At 53.1% G+C, this 22,727-nt stretch overlaps 1 protein-coding gene across 2 annotated transcripts in view; it reads right to left on the bottom strand.

Annotated features, from left to right (window-relative positions):
• Positions 1-2,318: 2,318 nt before the first annotated feature.
• Positions 2,319-22,727, bottom strand: part of HIVEP3 (human immunodeficiency virus type I enhancer binding protein 3) — a 53,648-nt gene continuing 33,239 nt past the window's right edge. The window contains exons 3-6 of one of the 2 annotated variants that reach the window (XM_003799014.2): positions 15,568-15,743; positions 9,459-9,545; positions 4,384-5,264; positions 2,319-3,238 (exon numbers count right to left, since the gene is read on the bottom strand). In XM_003799014.2, coding sequence (XP_003799062.1) covers positions 2,429-3,238; positions 4,384-5,264; positions 9,459-9,545; positions 15,568-15,743 — 1,954 coding nt within the window. In that variant the 3' untranslated portion in view covers positions 2,319-2,428. The remainder of the gene's footprint in view (positions 3,239-4,383; positions 5,265-9,458; positions 9,546-15,567; positions 15,744-22,727) is intronic. The other variant, XM_023518667.1, reaches the window with a different exon arrangement.

Below are 22,727 nucleotides of genomic sequence, written 5' to 3'. Positions count from 1 at the left end.
GAAAAGTCATCTCAACAGAGCACAGAACAGGTGATTGTGTCAATAAATCAGCCACCGCTTTCTCCATTCTTCTCTTAACAGGGACAATACCATTATAGGCAAATTAGAACTGCAGAAGTGGTTGGCAGCGGGGCAGAAGGCCCGGGGGGGGAAACGAGTGGAGTCAGCATCTTGAAGGGTCTGGAAGAGGGTTAGATCTGCCCAGTGACATACACCCCAGGTTGGGGGCATGGATTCCATCCCTCTGGATGGGGCAGTAGCCCTTTGGCCAGATTCCCCCTGAGCATTTAGAACTAGGTTTCTAGTGACTGGTGGCCCTAGTTACTTCTCCTTTGCCAGAGCTTGAGGGCCCCCTGACTATAGGGACTCTCTCCTATTGGCAACTGTCGATGACTAGGCTTCCCAGAAGGAAAACTTTTGTGGGTGGGTGTTTGAGTGCAGGGGGCAGTGCCCAGGTGAGCTGGGGTGCAGGATGGGTGAAGGATGGCCACCCCCTGAAGTTGGGGGTTGATTCAGCACAGTCCCCAGTCTGCTGCCTTGTAGGCCTAGAGCTGGAAGATCTTGCCCAGAAAGCTGTCCAACCTGGGCTAAAGCAATGCCCTTTATCCAACTCCCAGGCCTCAGCCCTTGAAGTGTCCCGTCTGTGGGCAGCCCCATGGGGAAGGGCCAGAAGGCAGGGAAGACAAGGGCAAGGAAAGCCCTGGCCTCCTGCCCACTTCTCACCAGGCCAAAACAGCACCAGTATGGTCCAGGCTGGGCTTACTGGTTTCTCCCAGGGTGGATGAGAGCCCTGGATTCTGAGTCAAGCAGTCAGGAGCTCCTGGCTGACCAGACTTCCCAGGACCATGTTGCACAGCGGAGCCTCAGGGGTAAATAAGGTTGTCTGACTATAGTCTGGACCTGTGGCTGGTGTGCCCATCCAGCTGGGGCCAAGCAAAGGAAAAGCCATGAGCTGGCAGAAGAGGGAAGTATGGCTAGGCACAGGGAGCTTGCAGAAGGGTCTTGACCCTCCCACCTACTGCATCCTTTTAAACAACTTGGACAGCTCAGGAGCCCTTGGGCAAGCGCTTGGCTCTTCCAAAAACCTGACTGAGGACTGTGGGCAGGCCAGAGAGAACGCTGCTCTGCACAAGGTGCCATCAGCACCCAGGCTACATAAACGAGACCCTGGTTCCTGCACTTTCTCCCCCTTGTAGAAAGTAAAGGACATCGTTTATGGAAGATTGGGGAAATACTACCTCTCCCAGGGTACAGTGAACATGTTAGAGTTCAAGTGCCATATCTCAAATGGGGATTTAAATTTCTGGTCATATTATGTTTCTTACAAAGTAGGTTTTGCCTGAAGGAAGTGCAGGGCAGCTTTAGGTAGAGATGGGTCTAAGGAAGAGGCACTAGCCAGTTCTGACTGCTTTGAAGAAAAATCCAAATGATTTAGGACAATTTAATCCTTTGGGTCAAGTGAATCAGAAGAAGGCTGGAGAAAGAATTGAATGTCATCCTCTTTCTTTCTCTCTTTTTAGAAGAGGTTTAAGTCAACAAACAGGCCCTGGTAGCTCCCACCAGATAGTTTTTAGAATAGAGAGGGCAGCCTATGGCCTGGGCCATCTGCTTGGGAACAGGGAAACAGTAGGTCAGGGCTTCTTTCCCAGCCCCGGGGGCAGGGTTGGGGTGCAGAAGGGAGGCACAAAACCAGGGTTGGGAGGATGGGATGGTTGTCCACCTGTCAAATGCCAGGGTGGGCCCACAAATCAGACTACCAGGGTATCTGAGAGCCCTAAGGGAAGCAGCCAGCTCCTACCTTCTACTTGCTCCTGTAATTTTGTGTTGAAATCCTAGGAAAAGTAATGTTTTCTTGCATCAAAAAAGAAAAAAAGGAAGAGATGATTTTTCTGGGGTCTTCCTAGGTGGGTGTGTTTATGTCCCTCTGCCTTAGGACACTGGCCTTTTTGGTGGCAGAGAGGAGCAGCCACCTGTTAGGGCAGGATAAAGAGGCAATAAATAGAAACCATAAACATCTGTACAGAGGAGTGCTTGCCTTTACATTTCATTACATATTTTAAAAGTTTTTCTCTCCCTCAGTGCATCCCCTTTTCGTCTGCCAGCCTTGGGGGTGAGGTGGCTGCTGACTGCAGGGTAAGGAGGCTCCACCTACAGCCTCTCCCCAGAAAGTACAGACTATTCACAGCCTCACATTCCTCGAGTTTTTTTTTTTTTATGTATGTGTGTGATTTGTTTCTTTTCAAGCAACAAAAGGTATAGAAAAAGGCACAGATAACTGCATACGTGGGAAGATACAGCAGATGGGGGCTGGGCAGAAACTGCTTGGACAGAGGGACAGATGGAAGTGGGTCCCATGAAAGCAGGATGACTCGAGGAAGTTGGCTGGAAATGTCTGTTGCTGAACACCAGAAGCCAGATGCTGAAGCGGTCAAAGAGAGGCTAAGTGCTTTGAGGGGCCCAAGTCCTCAGGCTGGTGTGGAGGTGCCGTGGGCTCCCGACTTCCTGAGGGCTGTGGAGAGCCTGGCCTGGTCCTGGGTTCCCCAGAAAGGTTCCTCCTCCGGGCTGGGAAGCTAGCGGAAGTCTCCGCCAAGCAGCCCACAGAGCTGCTGCGGTCCAGTTGTGGGGTGGCAGAAGCCTCAGGGTTGACCAGTGTGTGCGGAGACTCCAAAGAGGGGCTCCAGGATTGCGCTGCCCGGTGGCCCTGGGGTGGCGGGGCGCATGGGCTATGTGTGGGCGCTGGCTCTGTGGGTGCCTTGGCCTCTTGGGGTTCCCAATCGGGAGGTCTGCCTAGGCCTCCTCCTGTCCTCTCTCTCTCCTTGGGGTAGTTCCTGCCCTCCAGCTCCGAAGAGAGTGTGAACTTGGAGACCTTAGCCACAGGTGACACGGAGGCTGATGAGCTCTCAGTGGGACTCCAGCGGCCTCGCTCCTGGGCTTCCCGGGCCCCTGTCAGGTCGCTGCCACCCCCGCAGAAGCCACTGACCCAGGTGGCAGTGGGCCCTGGCAGCAGGGTGGGGTGGGCTCCTGGCCGGGCCTGCACCATCTGGATCCCACCGATGGGAATCAAGGGACATGGGGCGCGGGCCAAATGCTGGGAGTGCAGAGGCAGGTGGCTGAAGACGTTATCTTCTGTCCGGGCTGGGGTGTGGCTGTGGAAGTCATGGGGAGCAGAGAAGGGTCTAGAGGAGAGACGATGAGCAGGGCCGGGCGAGCAGGAGGGACTTCGGGGCTCGGCCTTCTGCTGGGATCAGAAAACAAGACAGAATCAGGTCAAGGTTACATGCTGGGCATGTGGAAAACCCAGGCCCCTGGGCATGTGGAGGTGGTGAGGGGGACAGGCCAGAGACCACAGTGTGAGTCCTGAGTCTCAGCTGAGCTGGGCAGACCAGAGTTCTTGATGCTGCCCACAGCACCACCCTGAGCCAGATGCCCTCTCTGGCATAAGCCCTCTCCAGCCCAGAGGTAACCATTAGCATACATTCAGGCCTCATGATCTCCATGCCTCTGGCCAGGACATGTGTCCTTGGAGGAGGCAGGTGCTTGGACAAGGTGAGGCCCTGTTGCCACCCATGCCCACGGCCCTATATCGTGCTTCTGCTGCCCCTCCTGTTCTTAAAATGATCTCAAACCAGCTTCACTCTTGGCTGTGAGCTCCACCACTAGGAGTTTCAATGTGATCCCAAAATTAAAAATCGAGGACAGATTCCTAGATCAGTGATACTTCAGTGACAGAGTGATGTGGCTGGGTCATGATAACATGAGGACAGAAAGGTGTTGGGAGTTAGAGGTCAACTGACAATGATGGTTCTGTCAGTGTGGTGGCATGGCAGCCACAGGGAGAGGGTGCTGGTGATGTAACACCACTGTCACACTGATTGGGTGGCAGCAATGGTGCAATCATGCCAGAGGTGATGGGGACCATGCTGATAGTTTGACAGGAATGCATTGGCTGTGGTGTCTCTGAGGACACTGTTGACAGTGATGGTGGTGCTGGTGATGATTTTGGTTAAGCTCTGCCATCTGCTTGATGGATATATAGAGACAACAATGGGGCAGGTGGGCATGGAATTAATTATACAAGTATTTACACCCACATCCAAGTCCACACCACTGGTAAGTGATAGAACTCAGAATCCATGGACTCCAAAGTCCATGCTCTGCTGATTCTGAAGTTAAAATGAAGTTTAATACACTAGTTGATATAGGTCCCCCAGCATGGTGCTTGGCCCAGTAGGTGCCTAATAAACGTTTGATAAACTATTAGTAATTATTGAGCTGGTGGAGTTGTCTGGCTCCAGGTGTGATACTTTAGAAAGTGTGAACTTGCAAACCCTACCCCCTCAACAGGGGAGAAGTGGCCCAGCCATCATGGGGGCAAGAACTTACCCATGAGGAGGCGCAGGGCTCGGGGCTTCTGCTGAGAAACTTGTGAGGTAGAGGCGTGGGCAGGAAGAGAACCTGCGGGGCTAGCCCCAAGCCTGGGCCACATTCGCCCGTGGAGGGGCTGCCCGGCCCCGCCAAGGCCCACTTCCCTGGCAGCGCTGACCGTGGTGGTGACTCGGCCTGACCCGGAGACCATCTCCTGGTGGGTGAGTGTCTGGGGGGAATATGTGCTCGAGGGGGCCGGGTGGTGAGAGGAGACAGCTCAAGTCTTGGAGACCCACAAAGGAGAGGGCCTGTGTCCTTTCCAGAGCTCATTTGGGGGCCAGGTGGGCTCGGGGCTGAGGCCTGTGGTTCTCGGGCCGGTGAACATTGCTGGGGAGATGAGTCACTTTTGGTTAGTGAGTGTTTGCGGGCTAGTGGTAGGCGGCTGACTGCTTCTTTGCTTGGGGACCATGGTCTTCTCGGCAACATGGACTTGGAGCTCAGGGCCGAGACTGTCTCCTTCTCCACAGGGCCCGAAGGGGCCAGTCCCAGCCTGGGGAGGCACAGGATGCTGTGGCTGGATGGGGAGCAACTGCTGGCTATCAAGTGCTCAGCTTCTGAGACTGAGCTGCCGCGTGTACCCTCATTGCCAGAGGTGGCATCTGGGGGCAGAGGGCCCTGAATGGGTGAGGAATCTGCCTGCAGTGCAGCTGGTGGGCCTGGTGGGGGTGCTTCTGAGGACGGTCTGGACAGCTCGTCCTGGCTGTCCTCCTCGTCTTCATCCTCGTCTTCCTCCAGGTCTGAGTCTGAGTCTGAGTCCTCCAGGTCTGAAAACTGGTGCTCCTCCACTGCCTCTGAGCCCTCTCGCCCTTCCGAGTCTGGGAACAGGTCGTCACTGGTTCCTGAGGGGCAAACACAGAAGACCCAAGATCACGGTCAGGTCCCAGGGCCACTCAGGCCCTATAGCTGCCCCTCTTTAAGCCTCAATTTCCTTAGCTGCAAACTGGCCACAATAGCTGGCACAAGACTTTTGAGAAGAGCAAGTGACACAATAGACATTGGAACACTTTGTAGATGATAATAGTGAGCAATGGGAAGATGAAGTAACCTGCCCAGGTAAAATAGAAAAAGAGCTGGAACTAACCATAGCAAATAAGACAGCTATTTTTTTCCCCATTAGAATCCCAGTGTTGGCTTCACCATGAGCAAGTTATGTCACTTTGCTGTGCCTCAGTATCCTCCTTTCTCAAATAAGTGTGAAAGTCTCACCTCACAGGCCTAGCACACACACAGCAAGGGCTCAAATAATTATACCACTAATAATACATTAATTATGAAATCTATTATTCTAGGATAGAGCATTCATGCTGGCTGGTCCAGCAGCACAGAGCCATCTGTGGTCAGTCCAAGACACATCTGCCACTGTGACCAGGCTGCCACTGGCTGGCACAACAGCATCTGGCACATGGCAGACACTGGGCTCTGTGGATGACTTGGCTCAGCTGGCCTCAGGCTGCAGAGCACAGCCCATCCCAGTCACCCTCTTGTGCAGAGGAGCCACTGCCTCTTGGAAGCCCACTGTTCCCGGCTTGTGGGAGTGGAGCTCTGATATAGCAGCCTCCTGGTCTGGCTTCTGGGCGGTGGCTCCCACCAGCCAGGTCCCATCTGACATGTTAGGAGTCTCATTTGGGCATCTCTGAAATGGGCAGCAATCCAGACACAGGGTAGAGTTCTGCTAACATCTGGCCCACTCACTAGACCATCACGACCCATCTTTCTGGCCTGCAGAGTGAGGCTGGTGATAGGTTGGCTGAGTCAGACAGCCAGCCTCATCACTCACACATGCCAGTACTGCACCCACTGGTGACCAGGAAAGCTGGACACAGACGCAGACCCAGGCCATTGGTGCAGCCAAACTTGGATCTCCACCATGCTCAGCTGCCCCAAGGCCAGAAGGCCCAGCATCATATCTTCCAAATAATCCAACATGTAGCAGTCAGATGCCCAAAATGGACAAAAGCAGGCATTCAAAAGGACACAGATCAAAAACTATGGTGGAGCTGGGCTGGCAGGCAAAGGGATGGTCACAAAACTGAGGGCAGAGTCTCCTGCAGCTGGGAGTAGAATGCTAAGAGAACAGAGGGGAGTAGGGGATTGGGATGGGACTGGGAGGGATCTACCTTCCTTGACCTAGAACTTTGACAGGGCCCTGCGTTAGCCCAGGAATTCCCCTGGCCCTACCCCTTATTTACATGTAGTGAAATCCAAGGGCTGAAGGGGCAAGTGCTTACTCAAGGTCATCCAGCCAGCTGGTGGCTGAGTCAGAACTAAAGTTTACTACTCTTGGGCTATCACATTGACAGTTTAAAAATGATTTTATGTCTCAAGAAGCAGGAAATGGTTTGGGTTTGAATCCTAGCACCACTACTTTTTTGTGGTATGATGTTAAGATAATTTACTTTCTCTTTGCGTTCAGTTTCCTCATCTATAAAATGGGGTAATGATAATAAATACCTCCTCATTAAGCTATTGTAGGACTGTGAGAGGCTGGAACCTAATAAGTACCCAATAAACTTCAGTTGCTGTCACCTCCAGCCTCTACCTCCTCCTCCCCACTCCCAGTAGGCAGGTAGCTGGGGACACATGGCCCTTTGCAGATGGAGGTAAGGGTGATGATGATACCAGTGAGGCAGTATCAGAACAAGAGTGTCCTGGTGTCCAGCAGGAAGGGTTTCCAAAGGCTTTCTTTACTGATAGGGAAGCCGAGGCCTAGAGTTGATGTTGGCCTGTTTTGGGCACCCAGGGCATGAATGCTGGGAACCAAAGGTTCCCTGCCCTGCTCAGGGTTTGTCGGGTTCTTTACATCTGGGTTCCTGCAGGCTTTGGGTGATGCCCTGGCCAGTTGGCCCACTCCCGACGCCCCTCCTGGAACTGAGGCCCCTGCTGGGGTCAAAGCCAACGTTGCAGGAGACCCACCCGCCTGCGCAGGGTCCAGTGGCTGCCCGGCAAGCCCGAGGGGAGTGCGCTGAGGGCGCCGCCGGCACTGGCCACACGGTGGCGCTGGCGCCTACCCTGGTCAGCGCCAGAGGCTGGGCTGAGGCACTGGCGGCAGGAGGCGATGGCTCCCGGCTGTCCTCCCCCGCTGGCGCTCTGCGTCCTACGCTCACGGACTAGACCCCTTGCGGTTGCTCCCTGCGGCCGGCTCACCGCGGGAAGCGGCGGCTTCATCCTTCCAGTTTTTGGGGCCCTAACGTCGGAGTCATCCCTAGCTCTTTTCCTACCAATCTCTCCCATCTCCACTTTGCCATGCACCACCAACGCCTGTGGGCGCTTCCTCCAGAACCAGTGGGAGCCCGATCACCCCTCAACCCTGACGTGCGCCCGGCCCTGGTGGCTGCCTCGCTTGCGCGCCCCGCACGCCCGGAGGACAGCTATGTGCTCCCGCGCCCCTCGTGGCCCCGCGCTGAGCCGGCTGCAGCCACGCGGACCGAGCACTGAGGCTCTCCAGGCCCCGCGCCCGCTGATCCCTGTTCGGGGGGCGCGCTCTTCCCAGACCCTGCCGGCTACGGAGCCCCGGCTTCACCCAAGTTCTCTGCTCACACCACCTGCCATCCCTACACGCCCAACCTTTACTTTTTGCTTCTTCATACCCATCATCCCTGCTCTGTCCCGCATTTGTTCACTTAGGGCTCCCTTCTGGGATGTAGGCTTCCTGAAGACAGGAGCGGTGTGTTATACACGGCTGAGTTTCCAGCACCTTCCACACAGCCTGGAAAGGAGCTAGTGCTCTGTAATTACTTCTGCAACGAATGCGCATGAATTTCATCCTTGCAAAAGGTGGTCATCCTTGTTTGCCCCCCTGGGAAAATGAGGCTGGGAGGGGGACAGGGACCACCTAGGGAGAGCTCTGGGTTGAGCTTAGGCTCCTGGTCCAGCTCACTAGGCAGTGGGGAGGCCTGGAGCTTTTGTGTGATCTGGGTACCTGCCTTCACCTGTCTGAGCTTTACTTTCCTCTGCTTAAAATGGGGCAGCACCAGTTTCTACCACCTGTTAGGAGAACTCAGTGATGGACGTCTGTAAATGGCCCCATGTGCTTTCTTGGGGCATGGTAAACCCATGTCTAGGTTTGGGCAACAATTCCAGGTTCATTGCATTCTGTTATGTAAAGGTGATTTATTCCACCTGAAAGGCAATAATGATTTAACTCTTTTGTAAGACTGCAAATGCATCCCCTAATCAGAAAAATCAAACAAACAAAAATCCAGATACACACAGACATACATGCACTCCTCTTAAGTCCCAGTAGTGATTTTGGGGAAATTTGTGGCCAAAGATTTGCCTGATGCTAAAGGAAGGCCTCCAGCCTCCTCCTGCTGGAGGGCCTGCTGTCCACTGCCAAGGCCCCTCTGGCCTCCTGCCTGCATGCTGAGGCTGGACAACGCTCTGCCAGACCCACTGCCTTTGACTCATCTCCTGTCCTGCATCTTCAGAGACTGGCTCTAATATGCCTGCTAGGATGGATGGATGATCCTGGCCGGGTGTGGCAGTAGGATGGGATTGAGATGAGACAAGGAACTGTCAGATCTGGTTTTAGCTTTCTTGAAATCCTCCTAACCCCAAAAGGCCCCTGGGTCAGGCCCATGCCTGAGTGTGTGGCACAAGTGTGGGTGCCACATGTAAAGGTGATTTATGTACAAGAGTACATAACATCACAACACCATCATGACAGTTTGCTGAGATATTTCAGGGCACACACTTAGAACATGCCTGACAACAGGTGCTCAACTAACATGGACTGTAAGAACTGATTGGTTCATTTAATCGGTAAACATTTATTGAGCACCCATGGGGCTAGACAGACTATAATGCATGGTAGCCATGACCGAAAGCACGTGCTGAGATGGAAGGCATCTTGCTGAATTTAACCTTGTCTCCAGGTAGCTGGAGAACTGGGGGAAAGGACATGGGAAGGAAAGAGAGAAGGAGAAAAGAGGAGAGGAGGACAGAAAGGAAGGCGGACAGGGAGGAAAGGTGGAGGAGGGCAGGCAAATGGGGAGGAAGGAAGAGGGTGAAGGAGGAAGATGGCAGTTCGTTACCTTCTTCGGCTTCCAGCTCCTCCAGCACCCCTGTCTCTTGGCATTTTTTGCTGTGGGCCTTCGACTTCATGTGCTTAGTCAGATTCCCTGAAAAGAAATGAGAAGAGACTTAGGCTCTGTCGTAGGGCAGGAAGCCAGGGTGGGCCCGGGCTCATGAAGGCAGCACCTGGCTGGCAGACCATGGCTTTTCAGATCAGTGGAGGGCCTGACAGCTGCAGGGGCTGAGCAGGGGCCAGGGCATCCTCAGCCCTGGCCGAGATGTGCAGCCACAGCTGCTATTCAAGGTGGTACACATGAGCTGGGGGTGGGTAGGCAAGGGGCTGTGAGGGGACAGAGGGTATAATGAGGAGGTGAGATGCTGGTTAAAAAACAAACAAAAAAGAAATTAAAAGACAACTCAATTGCAATAGTTTTTTTCTGCTTCTGATCTAAGGCTGGGCACAGAGCTGATGACACTCTTCAGACAGAATTCTGGACTATCTCAGGTGCTGGGATGCCATGGGAGGCTCCCACTGACTAGCATGGCAGGTGGCCACACTCCTAGAACAGCTCACAGGGCAGAATCTTAGGGTCTGGAAGAAGAGCCAGGACAAAAATACTGGGAATGGAGAGGGGTCAGAAGCTGAGAGGAGGGACATCGACTGGCCAGGGACCTCAGAGCCACAGGCTGGGGGCCCAAGTCTTATTTCCTTAGAGAAGTTGCTTCCTGGGCTTTAGTTTCCCTAGGCCAATGTACAGTGAGGACACAGGACTAGGCTGAGTCAAGGAAGACCCAAGTATGGCTCTACCCTGCTCCATGCCTACAAAGCCTTGGAGGGGAGTCAACTCTGCTCCAGTTATGGGTCCAGCCCCATAGGCTGGCGGGCAGGGGCAGAAGCTCTGGGAATCAGGGGAACACTAACAATAGCTTCCATTCCCCACGTGTATATAGCATGGCACGGGCAACAAAGCCCTGTGGACAGGAATATTCTGGAAAGAAAGAGGCAGAGCATCCTAGTCTGCCCCAGGAGAACACAGGCCAGATGTCCAGAATGTTCCTTTGGGCCTGCTCCCAAACTGTGATGTCCTCACTGCTGCTCTGGGATGTCTGTATTTCCATATGGTCGTTCACATGCTAAATCATAAGTTCTCTGATTCAAATGTTCTGTCTTATTAATCTTATTAATTGGTAAATTTGAATGGACAGAGAGAAAAATGGAAAGAGGTAAGCCTCCTGGAATGGATGTACAGAGAGACTAGTGGATGGATGGATAGATACATGAACAGAGGAAATATAGAGAGATGGAAGAACAGGAGGTAGATCGAGAGAGGGATGGAACATTAGATGAGTAGATAAGATTAAATGGACAGTTGGGGTTAGATGAGCAGATGAAGAAAAGAAATGGAAAGATGGATGCAAATGGGCCAATAAGAAGAAGGGAGGATGAGAGCTGGATGGGAGGATGCAGTCCTGGATGAGTGGAAGAATGGTTGGTGGGATGGATGAATGGATGTGGGCATATGTAAATGCATAGGAGAAGAGAAGAATGGGAAGTTAGGTGGCAAGAAGGATGGGTGGGAGGACAAATGGGGGAGCAACAGGAGCGAATGAGGATAGGATGAGAAGGTAAATGGAAGCATAAATGGACAGGAAGACTATTACATGAGCGGGTAGGAGAGATGGATGGATGAAAAGGTGAACAGGGAGAGAGCCCCTGGATGAACCAAAGGGTGCTTCTTAATCATTCTTGAATTTTTGGAGTGTTGCTAAGATGTCAATGGGGAGCCGTAGCTGGGATTCCCTTAGGTGTCTGAGGCAAGAGTAGCAGGGATGGGAGAGGCACTGTACCCCTCCTTTTTCCTCCCTGTGGTCCCAGGCCATGACTCCGTCCTTCTTCCTGGTTTGGGTTTTCCTCCTACCACTGGACAGAAACTTGGATGTTCTACTGCTGACCATAGAAGGAGCACAGCTATAACTTCCAGAATCATCTTGAGGGGTCTCCGAAGGGCCTCATCCAACTTTATGGACCTCTGCCCTCACTGCCATGAGCAGGACAGTCAAGAGGTGGGAAAAGGCCATCTGGGGTCTTCCATGAGTCAGAGATACCAACTGTCCTAAGGTTCTAGAACCAGGCCCACCCTCCCCTGACTACCTCAGGCCACAGGGGACTATGAGCACTGCTTGGTGTACATGTTCTGCCTTTGGTCTATATCCGGCCAAGTTAGATGTCAGGCATGCAATAGCCATGTATGGGAAATGATCCTCTTATCTCAGAAATCAAGTGCCGGAAGGCACCTCACAGCCCAAGTAACTCAACCCCCACCAGGCGGGGTTTTCCCTGCTTCTGATCTCACTCAGGACCCAGGTGCTGGTTACACCATTAGGCAATGTCACTGGCTGTCTCGGGTGCTGGCAGGCCTCCTATAACAAATGCAGCGAACTAGCCAAAGTCACAGGGCTGGTTAGACAGAGTGTGCCTTCTGGAACCAGGCCTCAGGACGCTGGGGTCCTTGCTCACTCCATGAGGTGGCAGAACGGAACCCAGATGGTTTTGGAGCTTGGTAGCCTTGGGTTTGGCTGGGCTCCTGCTACTGGCTCTTGGGCAAATTCTTTCACCTTTTGAACCCCAGTTTCTGTGGCTATGAAGTAACACCTACCTTGTGGGATGTGGGAGGAGTTGATGAGGTGGCGCATACGGATGGCAGCAGAGTGTGACTGGCAGAGAACAGACTCCCCCACCCCCCATCATGGCAATCACTCTCTATTGAGAACCGGGGACTCTGCCACACACCATGCTAGGTATGGAGGAGAGATGCTAAGATGATGCCCGTAGTGAAATGGTTTTGCCTCTTAGTCTAGGCCTCAGAGCCTCTCAGAAGAAGGCACCAGGGCCCTCCAAAGGCCTGCCTCTCCTCTGTCCCCACCAAGGAGGCTACAGGGAGGAGGCAGGGAGTCGGAGGTGACTCTGTGGGTCACAGGAGTGAATGCTGGATGAGCCATCCTGAGTGTTGTCCAGGCTCCTTCTGCAATGCCCCTCTCTGGGCCTGTCTCCTCTCTGAATTGCAGGAGGTACAGCAAATGGATACGGGTGCCCGGAGACCACCTCCCTGTCAAGGGGCAGAGCCTCCGCTTGTCGGGCAGAGCCTCCGCTTCTCAGGCAGAGTCCGCAGCTCCCCACAGTCCCCCAGCACCCACTGAAAGCCTGACATCCCCAGATGGAGGGAGAGAGGCAAGCAGGTGGGGAGTGACGGGCGTCTGAAGGAGGCAGAAGCCCCGCTAAGAGGGTTGCCCCCTGCCCCTTTCTGCCTCCTTCAGCTTTGACCAATGGCCCTGCCTCCGCCCCTGCCAGCCTGGTGGGCATGAAGTCTGTCCACAGCTGCCATCTCTGTCCCCTGAGCTGTTCGGCGCAAGGGCCTGGACACAGTACAGCCATCCCGCTGGCCTCTGGGGACCATCTGAGAAGAGGAAACAGGACCTCTGGCCTCCACAGGGCCACTGCAGGCCTCTCCTGCCCCCCCCCCACGCAACTCAGCTGGCTCCCAGAGGCCTGAACTGCCGCCACGACGTCTGACACAGAGACGAGACACAGACGGCAGACAGAGACAGACAGGAAGGGCTCCCAGGCACAGGCACAGCTGGGTGGTGGTCCTGGGAGGGCCCAGGACCAAGGACCACCTGATGGGGAGGCAGTCGGCCCGACAGGAGGGGCCATCTGTCTGAGCTGTGACTGATAGGACCCAGCACTCTGCAGAGACACCTGACCATGGGGACAGACAGGAGCTCCTTGTCTTCCCTCCCCACACTCATCATGAAGAGTGTGCTTCCATCTGCCACCACTCTAACATGGTCCCTGCTCTGCTGGTCAGAGTTTGAGACTCTGCCATTTCCCACCCAACCCTTGCTTTGCCTCTGGAAGGCTTCTGTCCTCACACTACACACATGTGAGGAAGCGCTCAGCACACACCGTGGTCACTGGTTGAAAGCACACCCTATGGACCTGCTCTCAGGGGATGCTTCCCAGCTCTGGAAATGCAAAAAGTCTGCAGCCCCTCTGTTCAGATCATGCCCTTGGGCCCCTCCAGGGCTCTGTGCTGGCTCAGAGAGACCCAGGAAGGGACTGCAGACAAGCTTGGCATGGCTTCCAGTGAAGGCATGTCCTGGAAGGTGGGGGCCCTGCTAGGGTCACAGGCCTCTCTTAGACCTGGCAACATGGGCAAGGCAGAGGGAGTCGAGAGGGGTGCCCCTGGGAGATTACTTGGGTTGGGAACTCAGTCAAGATGGGTTTTTCCAGTCTTGCATGTCAGTGATGGCTCCCAGGGCAGTGCATAGCTCTGGTGGTGTGCTGGACACAGGTGTGCCCTGCTTGGCCTGGGCTGGGAGGCTTTTGGGGCTCCTCAGGGTGAGACAGTGTGGTCCCATGGACATATACTGGATTGGGGACAGCAGTTGTGACCCACCCGGATTGTAGCTTCTTGCCACCCTGTCCAGAGAGGGGAGAGAACAAATATTCCCAGAGAGGAAGATGGTGGGATGTGTCTATGAGTTCAAGCCCCTGGGGTTCTAGCATTCACCATCATTCTGCGATCACTTTCTTCACTTTCAAGGGGAAAGTTTTCAGAATTCAAGACTTATTTAAATAGCCAATTTCCATCTCTCTTTTCTATGAAATCCCAAGCAGCTGCCCTAAGGCCACAGGAGGTGGGACATGGCAGGGATCAAGGGGTGGAGAGTGACTTTGATGTACCCATGGGGCACGGAGAGGGCTGCAGGCCCATCTGGTCTCTCTGGGCACCCTCTGGGACAGTGTTATGAGGCACTAAGAGAGAGGGGATCAGAGAAAGGAAGTAGGAGGATAGGCACCTCCATCTAAACCAAAACCTTGCAGGAAAATCTGAGTTCAACTTGAGGAGGACGATGGCAAGAGGACAGAGGGCAGGGGTCTGTCCATGTAGTCAGGAGACCAGGAACAGGAACTTGGTCAGAGAAGAGGCCACTGAGCCAGGGGATGATGACCTGGCCTTTGACCTTGTGCAGAGAGGCAACAGGAGCACAAAGGAAGTGAGGAAGGCTGGAGGCCCTCTCCAAAGCGGCTGCCCACACTGTCACCGGAAGCAGCTTTACCAATGGAAGAAAAGCCAACAAATGGCAAAGCCAAAGGCTTCCCACAAGTTTCATCCCCGGGAAACCACATGGCTCCCAGGTGGCTGGGGGGAGGCCCCCAACTTGTTCAAAGGAGAAGATAGGACCCTTGTGTCCAGACCCTGAACCAGGAATCTGCAACGCACAGGAGGTTGAAGCCACCAGAGGTGCCAAGAGCCCTGGGCCTCCCTCTGAGGCACCCCAGTCTGCAGTGAGCACCCTCTTTGTGTGCCCTGCAGGGGAGAGTGCAATCCAAGAATCATATGGACTCAGCTCGTTCATCCGCACCAGGTCCTGCGTGGCTGCAGTAGACTAGGCTGCCACCCTTACTCGTCACAGCTCTGAGATGCATGCCCTCAACGGCCAGCCCTTCCTTTCACAGGTGACTACAGAGCCTTTCCTGACCTTTATGTGAGGCATGGCTGGGGACAGGGGTGACAGAGCTGCTAGTCTGGCCCTGTGCTGAGAGCGGCAGAGAAGCTGGGCAGTGCAGGGGCTGAGGGGAGTGGAGAGGCAGGTGGAGGCGGGGCGGACTGTGGCATGAGCAGTGAGCATGCGAGTGTGGTGGTGGTTCGGAGTGGAATGGATTTCTGAATGCAAGAGTGGCAGTGACCAGTGTCGATGCTGGAGTTCTTCAGATCAGTGGATAAATGGCTCAGGAGGCATGCAACAGGAAGGGGTGATGAGAGGAGGTACAAAACCAGGGCTGTGTGTGAGAGTGCTGCGGGTAGGGCAGAGCAGGGTGGCCTCGGGTTGGGGCTATGTGCAGGATCCAGGAAGACGGCTGGGAGCAGCCATGGGTGCCACGGCACAGTCCGGAGCCAGCTGCTCTGCCACTGGGCACCAAGTAGGGTGGGAACCCAAGAAGTGGGCAGGGGGTGCTCCAGGCTCCAGGCAGAGAGGTCTGGGCCCCTGAGCTCTGTTCTGGGACCCCCAGAGGGGAGCTCCCTGCAGCAGGCAGGGGCAGTGCCCCAGCTGACTGTCTCTTACCTTTGGTTTTAAAAGCAAAGTGACAGTGCTTGCACACATAGGGCCGGACGTCAGTGTGGGTGCGGATGTGTTTCTTCAGCATGCTGGGCTTCTTGCAGCGTATTCCACACTCCTCACAAACATATTTCCCTCGGCCGCGGCCTCGCACATATACATACTCTTCGTTTGATTTGTACCTATGAGCAACAGGCGTCATGGTAAAGGAAAAAAAAAAAGGAGAAGAGGCAGGTTCCCACCTCTGAAGACGCACACGCTTCCTAGCTTCATCCAGCCAGTTATGGACACTGGGAATGGAGGCCGCAGAACCGAGACGACCACTGGGGTGGGAGGAACAAATTGCCCTGGAGGTCCACCATGGAACCCTGTGCCCCTGCCCCTTGGACAAGTGCAGCTGCGTACACTGGTGCTTCTTGCCAGAGGAAGTGAAGCCACAGGTCCCCAGACCTCTCCAGAGCCAGCCCCAGCAGCAGCTTTGCTCATAAGAACAGCCACTGTAGGCCAACAGAGTGACAGTAAAACTGATGATAATGAGACAGCTGCAGCGTGTCTGGCAGCTACCATTTACTGAGTGCTCAGGCTGTCCTGGGAATTTGTCAAATTAAACCACAACCACTTCACAACAAAGAGCTCTTAAGACCCTGAGGCTCAGAGACAGAGACTTGCCCGAGATAGACGGAACCAGTATCCAAACCTGCCTGCTCCAAAGTCTCTGCAGTCTGCCAGGAAGCCACCCAGATGTTCCTGTGAGGAGGGGTAATAGGGACCATCACTGTTTCCTAAGCTCCAGAGTCTGGAAGCCAGAAGCCCTGCTCGCTCTCCCTCACTTCTATCCCAGGAGCTCCGCGGGACCCAGATTCCCAGCGCCCTTGGTTCAGCACTTGGGGATATGCCAGGAAGTGCCACCAGCTTTCAGCAGCCTGCTGAGGTAGCCAGCCCCCCTTGCTGGAGCTCAGGGCCACAGATGCCCCTGAAGACCCAATAGAAAAGCTCCTACTTCTGCCTTCAGAAGGCAGCCCTCACTGTCCCACAGGCTCAGTAGGATCCCACTGGCCATCTTGTTGGTCTAATGCCATACATGTGTGGTGTCCAGTCCAGACAGGGTAGGAAAGGCTGTGGCAGGCAGTGGGCGCAAGAAAGGGGATCCTGGCACACTTCCAGGAGGAAGAGCATTCTGACTCATGAAGCCGTGGGCAACACTGGCATGGAGCTCAGGTGAGGTGTGGATTCTTAGCCTGAGTGTGAGACCTTCCACACCCTGCACTACCCCAGGGGCAGATGCTTGGCCTTGGTGACCCTCTTCTCTCCTGATTGTGTCTTCTTTGTAAACTCCTTCTTATGCTGGCACCCCAGGCTCCACCCTGTGCCCCTCTCACCTCCCACCTTTCCCAGGTAACTTTCCACGTGGGCACTGATGGCTGTCCCTTCTCTCTCCAGCTCTAACCACCTTACTGTACATCCTCTGGCCCTCAGCATCACCCTTGGTGGTCTTCAGGCACCTCAGACCCCTATGTGCCTGGAGCCTCTCCCCAGTTCCTCCACCTGCAGCTTCTCCTGCTGGGCCCCTGTCTCAATGAACAGCTCCTTCACCCATGGCTCCGTTTCTTTCCCTCCCCACATTCAGTCCCCCAGCGCAGTCATAATGCTGTAGCTGTACATGTTCTAAGAGTGCCATGTCTGCCTTCGGCCTTGGCCACTGTCTCTTCTCCTATACCCCTGTATCCTTTCTTCATAAAACAGCCAGCAGGATCTTTCCTTGAATCTGTCTGGTCCTGCCACTCCTCCAAGCCTGGAGGTCTCACTACCCTCAGAAGGAAGCCCTACCCTTTCCTTGGCCCAGAAGGCTCAGGGCACCATCTAGCCCTGGCCACCTCTCCAGCTCCTCTCCCACCAATTCTCACTGATCCCCTATCCCCTGCTGCACTCCCCCTCTAGCCATGCCCAATATCACCTGGAGCCCCAAAGTCCCTGTTCTGGCCCTAGCCCATCTCCTGTCTGACCAGAACGTCCATTGCTATAGGGCTTTGCACGAATGTCCTGCCCTTCAGAGGCTTCTCACACACCCTTCCAGGGGGTCTCACCCACTCCTTTAGGGTACTGTTAACCCACATGGACTGCAATGGCCTTCTCACAAGCACAGTCCCCATTATCCACGTGACGGCAGGGGCCACATCTACTTATCCACTGGCGCATCCATGGAGCCTAGCACAGCATCCAGTACCCAGCAGGTGCTCACTGAATTTGAGTTCCACATCAAAGAGACAAATCAAGGCCTTCTTTCCTCAGGTCTGCTATCATCACGCTCAGCATGAACTTTCCTATTCCCATTTACCGAACCTCTGAGCACAAGTGCAACCTGATGCCATGGGCTCTCCAAGGACACAGGACATAGCCAGTCTCCCAGAACCATGGTGAATTGTGTGAACACGAGCACTCTCTTGTAGGAACAACTCAGCTTCATGTAGAGGGCAGCAGGGGACTTGGGTCTGATTCTGGCTCCTATGGGAACTCATTGGATCACCTCAGGCAAGTCACTTTCCTTCCCTTAAAAAATAATCTTCCTCGCCCCTAGACAGCAAAGCACCATCACATGCTTGATGTCACCCAATCCTGCTATCAACCCTTTATGATTTCTGTACAATTATCCCCCTTCTATAGAACAGGGAGCTGAGTCCTAGCAAGTTCATGTGACATGGCCAGGATCACCCAGCCAGTGATTTTTCCCCTCAGCTCCCAGTTCCTGCACAGACTTGCTGCTCAAACACTTTCAGACTATGCTGACTATGCTGACCAAGTTTTCATTAGCACCATCCTTCGCCAGTATTCCCGGGGACACTGCAAACAAACAAGAATAGTATCCTTCTCCATTCAGCCCTTCCTGAAAGGCTGCCAGCCATGGGGCAGAGCCCCCAGGTGTTGATGGCTGCAAAGAAATTTGGACAGGAAACCAGACAACCCTAGGGGCATGGTCCTGCCTCCCAAGTCTGTGGGCCTCTTCCTTCCTTCACCCAAACCATCAGCCTGTGCCACAGGCTGCTCTTTACCCAAGTGACCAGCTGCCTGCCCATTCCAAGGCTGCAAGACAGGCCAGCACTGGTAGCCCTGAGGAGCTGACTCAGTTCCTGGGACAGGGCGCGATTTCTCCTAGCCCCACTGCCCACCTGTCTTCTGCTGCCCTGACAAACCAGAGGCATCAGTCAGTCTGGAAAGTAATGTTTGGTTTTATTCTTAAAGAAAAAGAACTGTTTCTGTGGATTGTGAAAGTCTTAGCTGCTTTGAGGGACCTGAGACAAGGCTGTGGCACTTGTGCTCCCAGACCCCTGCCTGGAAGCAGCTTTCTGTTGCCGCCTGGTGGGAGGAGGTTGTGGAGGCCGTGGGGAGGGACATGGAAGGCTTTCTGTTTTCATTCCTATGCTATGGCTGTAAGACTCGTAGACTCAAAGGAAAATAAAAAGATGCTTGAATGACCTTTTTTATCAAGAGGGTCTTACTATCTTCACCCAACAGAAAAGGAGACAGAAGGCAGCTAGAGAATGGTAAGGCAGGGACTGGACCCCAGATTGGACTCCTGTGCTCTGACATGTGACGTGGTATGACCTAGTGTGAGGTCCTCTCCTGCCATCAGCAGCTATTCCTCCAATCCCCTCAGCTGCTGATACTGAACCATCAGCATGCGACATATTGGACTCTTTAGAGGCATTTCTAAAACCTGGAGCTTCCACCAAGCACACAGATACTCGAGGTTCCAGGAGAGGTGTACTGGAAATTAAATAGGCTTTCAGGCAAGGTAGTGAACGAAGTTGCTGATTCTTGGCTCTGAATATGACAAAGACTCAGCAACGAAACTGCTCTGTAAGTTAGTGAGCTCCCCATCACAAGCACTGTGCGCCCAGAGGCCAGATGAACAGGCTGTGAGATCCTCCAGCAAGAGGGAGTTCAAGATTACTGTGTGCTTCTGACATGTCCTGCACAGTGATACAGGGGCTTTAGGAGAAGTTGCTTGTTTACTCCTGTCCCAACCTTGTAACATAGATACATTTAGTTCATTTGGATATATTTGGTTTAGCATATTTGTACTCGTAAATAGAAATGGATATATTTATTCCTAGGACCAAGCGGAAGCTCAGGCACTAAAGGGGGATGGGCTGGCAACATGACAAAGAGGAGGCACAGGAGGGGCAGGGGTGGCGGGGACCTGGGAGGCAGGGCCTATCCTCGCTGCAGGGGCAGTGGCTACTCCCTTTCAGCCAAGCATTGCAAGAGCTTATCATATCTTCCAGTTTTGTCAAGAAAACCACAAATCTAGATTTTTTTTTTTTTGAGACAGAGCCTCAAGCTGTCCCCCTGGGCAGAGTGCTGTGGCATCACAGTTCACAGCAACCTTCAACTCCTGGGCTCGAACAAGTCTCCTGCCTCCGCCTCCCAAGTAGCTTGGATCACAGGCGCCCGGCTATTTTTTTTTTTTTTTTTTGGTTGCAGCCATCATCGTTGTTTGGCGGGCCCGGGCTGGATTCGAACCCGCCACCTTAGGTGTATGTGGCTGGCACCTTAGCAGCTTGAGCCACAGGCGCCGAATCTAGATTTTTTTTAAAAAAAGCTAAAACATTAGCAAATTCTTATGTAGCTCTTACAAGGTGCCAAGCACTGTTTTAAATATGCATTTACTCATTACATTGCATGACAGTCTTTTGGGGGACTCTAATCACCCCATTTACACATGAGAAAACAGTGAGAGAGGTTAAGTGACCTGCCCAAGATCACACAGTCACTTAGTTAATGGACTTGAAATTTAACTCAGGTCACCTGCCTATAAAGTTCTTTATTTAACCACTCTATAATTCTGTAATTAAAAAATAAAAAAAACTTGTGGAAGTCAAATTAAATACAAGAGGCAGATCCAGTGTGGCCCTAAACTTCTGGCTCAAAGTAATCTCTTCAAGGTCATGTGCTAGTAGGATCCGGCATGTCTGACATTCACGCCCATGATGTTTCTCTCCACCAAGCAGCTTTATGCCCTTGAATGAGAAGATGAACATCTCAATGGCTTCTGAGTTACCTTCTTAATCTGAGATTCTATGAGGCTATCCTGCATTTTTATTATTGACTTTTTCATATATTATTAATATTAAATTGTAAAACTCTTGCATCCTGCCAAATTTGGGCATTTTAAAGGTTCCCAAATTTCTGATTTTATCATGCTCTTGCTGTCAAACATGCTCCCCCCAGAGGCATGCAATTTGGGTACGGTAGTGCGAAGCAAGAGGAAGACGTGATTAGGAAAGCACACACCGTCACTTTGAGACCCACCTTTATGGGAAGCCTATGTCCTGTAAAGGGAGGGTTGGGCCCAGTTCCCAGTGGCCATTGTGCCCTGAGAGGTCCAGCCACAGTGGGCTGGCTGACTTGTCTGCAATGACACACTGTTCCCCCAGCGAAACTAAAAAAGGTGGCATGGCCTGCGGAACTGTGTATCTGCTAAAAATATTCAGTCGCCAAGAGGTAGGAAACACATTCCTTGGTGAAAAATGAACTGGGGAGGCTGAGTTTTGGGTCACTTGAGAAGTTCACACTGGGCTCTGGGTACACCCCAGTTTCTCTTTTTGTCAGAGTTCTGCAGAGATGACATCATGTCACAGCATTGAGTGTGAGAGACACATAGTATGGCATCCAGGGACAGGCCTGCCGTGCCAGGAATTCCACGGCACACATGTAATTCAGCACAGGCATGGAGCCTGCCAGAGTCTCTGCTTTAGGCTCTATGTATTTACTCGACAGTACTTAGGAAGGCCTGGTCAGAGCCTGGGGCTGGGCCAGGGCCATAAATATAAAGCTAAATCAGAGTCTGATCTTGGTCTCAAGTGACTAATAGGCACTTAAAAAAGGTCATAAAACAAAGAGATAGAAATAGTAATTGAGACAATGTGCAAAGTGCTATATGATCAGAGATGGAACCAGTGAGGTTGGGCCTCAGCTGACTTTCGTAGAGAAAAGCTTTTATCTGGGTGTGGATGTCCAAGGTCTGACCAGACTGATGTTTTATGAGGCTCCTGGCATCGGCAGGGAGCCCAGGAGCCAGGTACAGGCTGCATAGAGCCTGAGCTGGGTAGATGTGAGGGCAGGAAGAAGGAGGACCCAGATTCTAGAGAGTTCAGTGGTGACCTGATGGAAGGCCAACAGCAGGTCAAAGTCACTCTCTTCTATACTGTCCAGAAGGACTCCTGCTGCTGAGGGCCTGCCTTTGTCAGTTTTGCAGGCTTGCAATGTGGAAGTGTCATTTTCACCATTTTCTCGGTTTCACTGTTGTGACTTTTCATACTAAGAAAACATCAGTTCTCAGTGTCACTGTCAGGAAGACAGCAGCAGCTGGAGGCTGACACCCAGCATGGCTCTTGGAATAGGACATGCTTTGATTCTACAAGACTGAGTATGCCAGGTGGAGACGCTGTGGAGTGACTTCTCAGTGACCAAGTGTAGATGCCTAAGGACAAGCAAGCAGGCTCCAAGCCTGGGCTGAAGCCAGCATGGGTCTGTGGAATGCAGCCAACACCCTGCTTCCGACCAGACAGTGAGATTAGGGGGCAGGCAGGAAGCCAGAGCTGGGCCCCTTGTGTTCGTAGAAGTGAAACTGCCAGAGAGGAGTAGACTCCTTAAATGTGGAGATCAGGCGGAGTCACTCCAGCCTTCAGCAGCCTGGGCTTACAGGGTTTTAGACCAGGATTGGTTGGGGGAGGGTGGGGAGGCTGAGCAGTGAGCCTTGGGGTTCTCCTCCCCCAACCACAGCAGCTCTGTATCAAGTTGTTTTTTTGAGTAGGGAATCTATATAAACTGAACTGGGTAAAAAAAAAGACTTCTGTGAATTTAAAGCAATTTGAAAATTACTGTTAGAGAACATTCATGCTCAGAAGGTCCTTAAGACTCTAATGCAAAGAAAGCTTGTGCATGCTTGGATTTGGCCATTTTCAGGTGGATCCTGTTCATACCGTCCTACAGGCAAGTATTTCTCTGGCCCCTGGGAACTCACAGTTTCCCAGGCAGCTCTCTCGCAAGTTGTTATCAAGCTTGGCAACCTGTGCTCACTTTCATGGTTCAAGCTCTGGCTGGCCTGTCTCCTCTTTCACTTGACAGTCTCCAAAAGATATGATGCTGCTTGAAATTTCTTCCCT

This window comes from Otolemur garnettii, unplaced genomic scaffold, assembly GCF_000181295.1.
Source record: "Otolemur garnettii isolate 467f Iridium unplaced genomic scaffold, OtoGar3 scaffold00144, whole genome shotgun sequence".
NCBI classification, from domain to species: Eukaryota; Metazoa; Chordata; class Mammalia; order Primates; family Galagidae; genus Otolemur; species Otolemur garnettii.
This window is presented reverse-complemented; position numbering and strand designations above follow the sequence as displayed.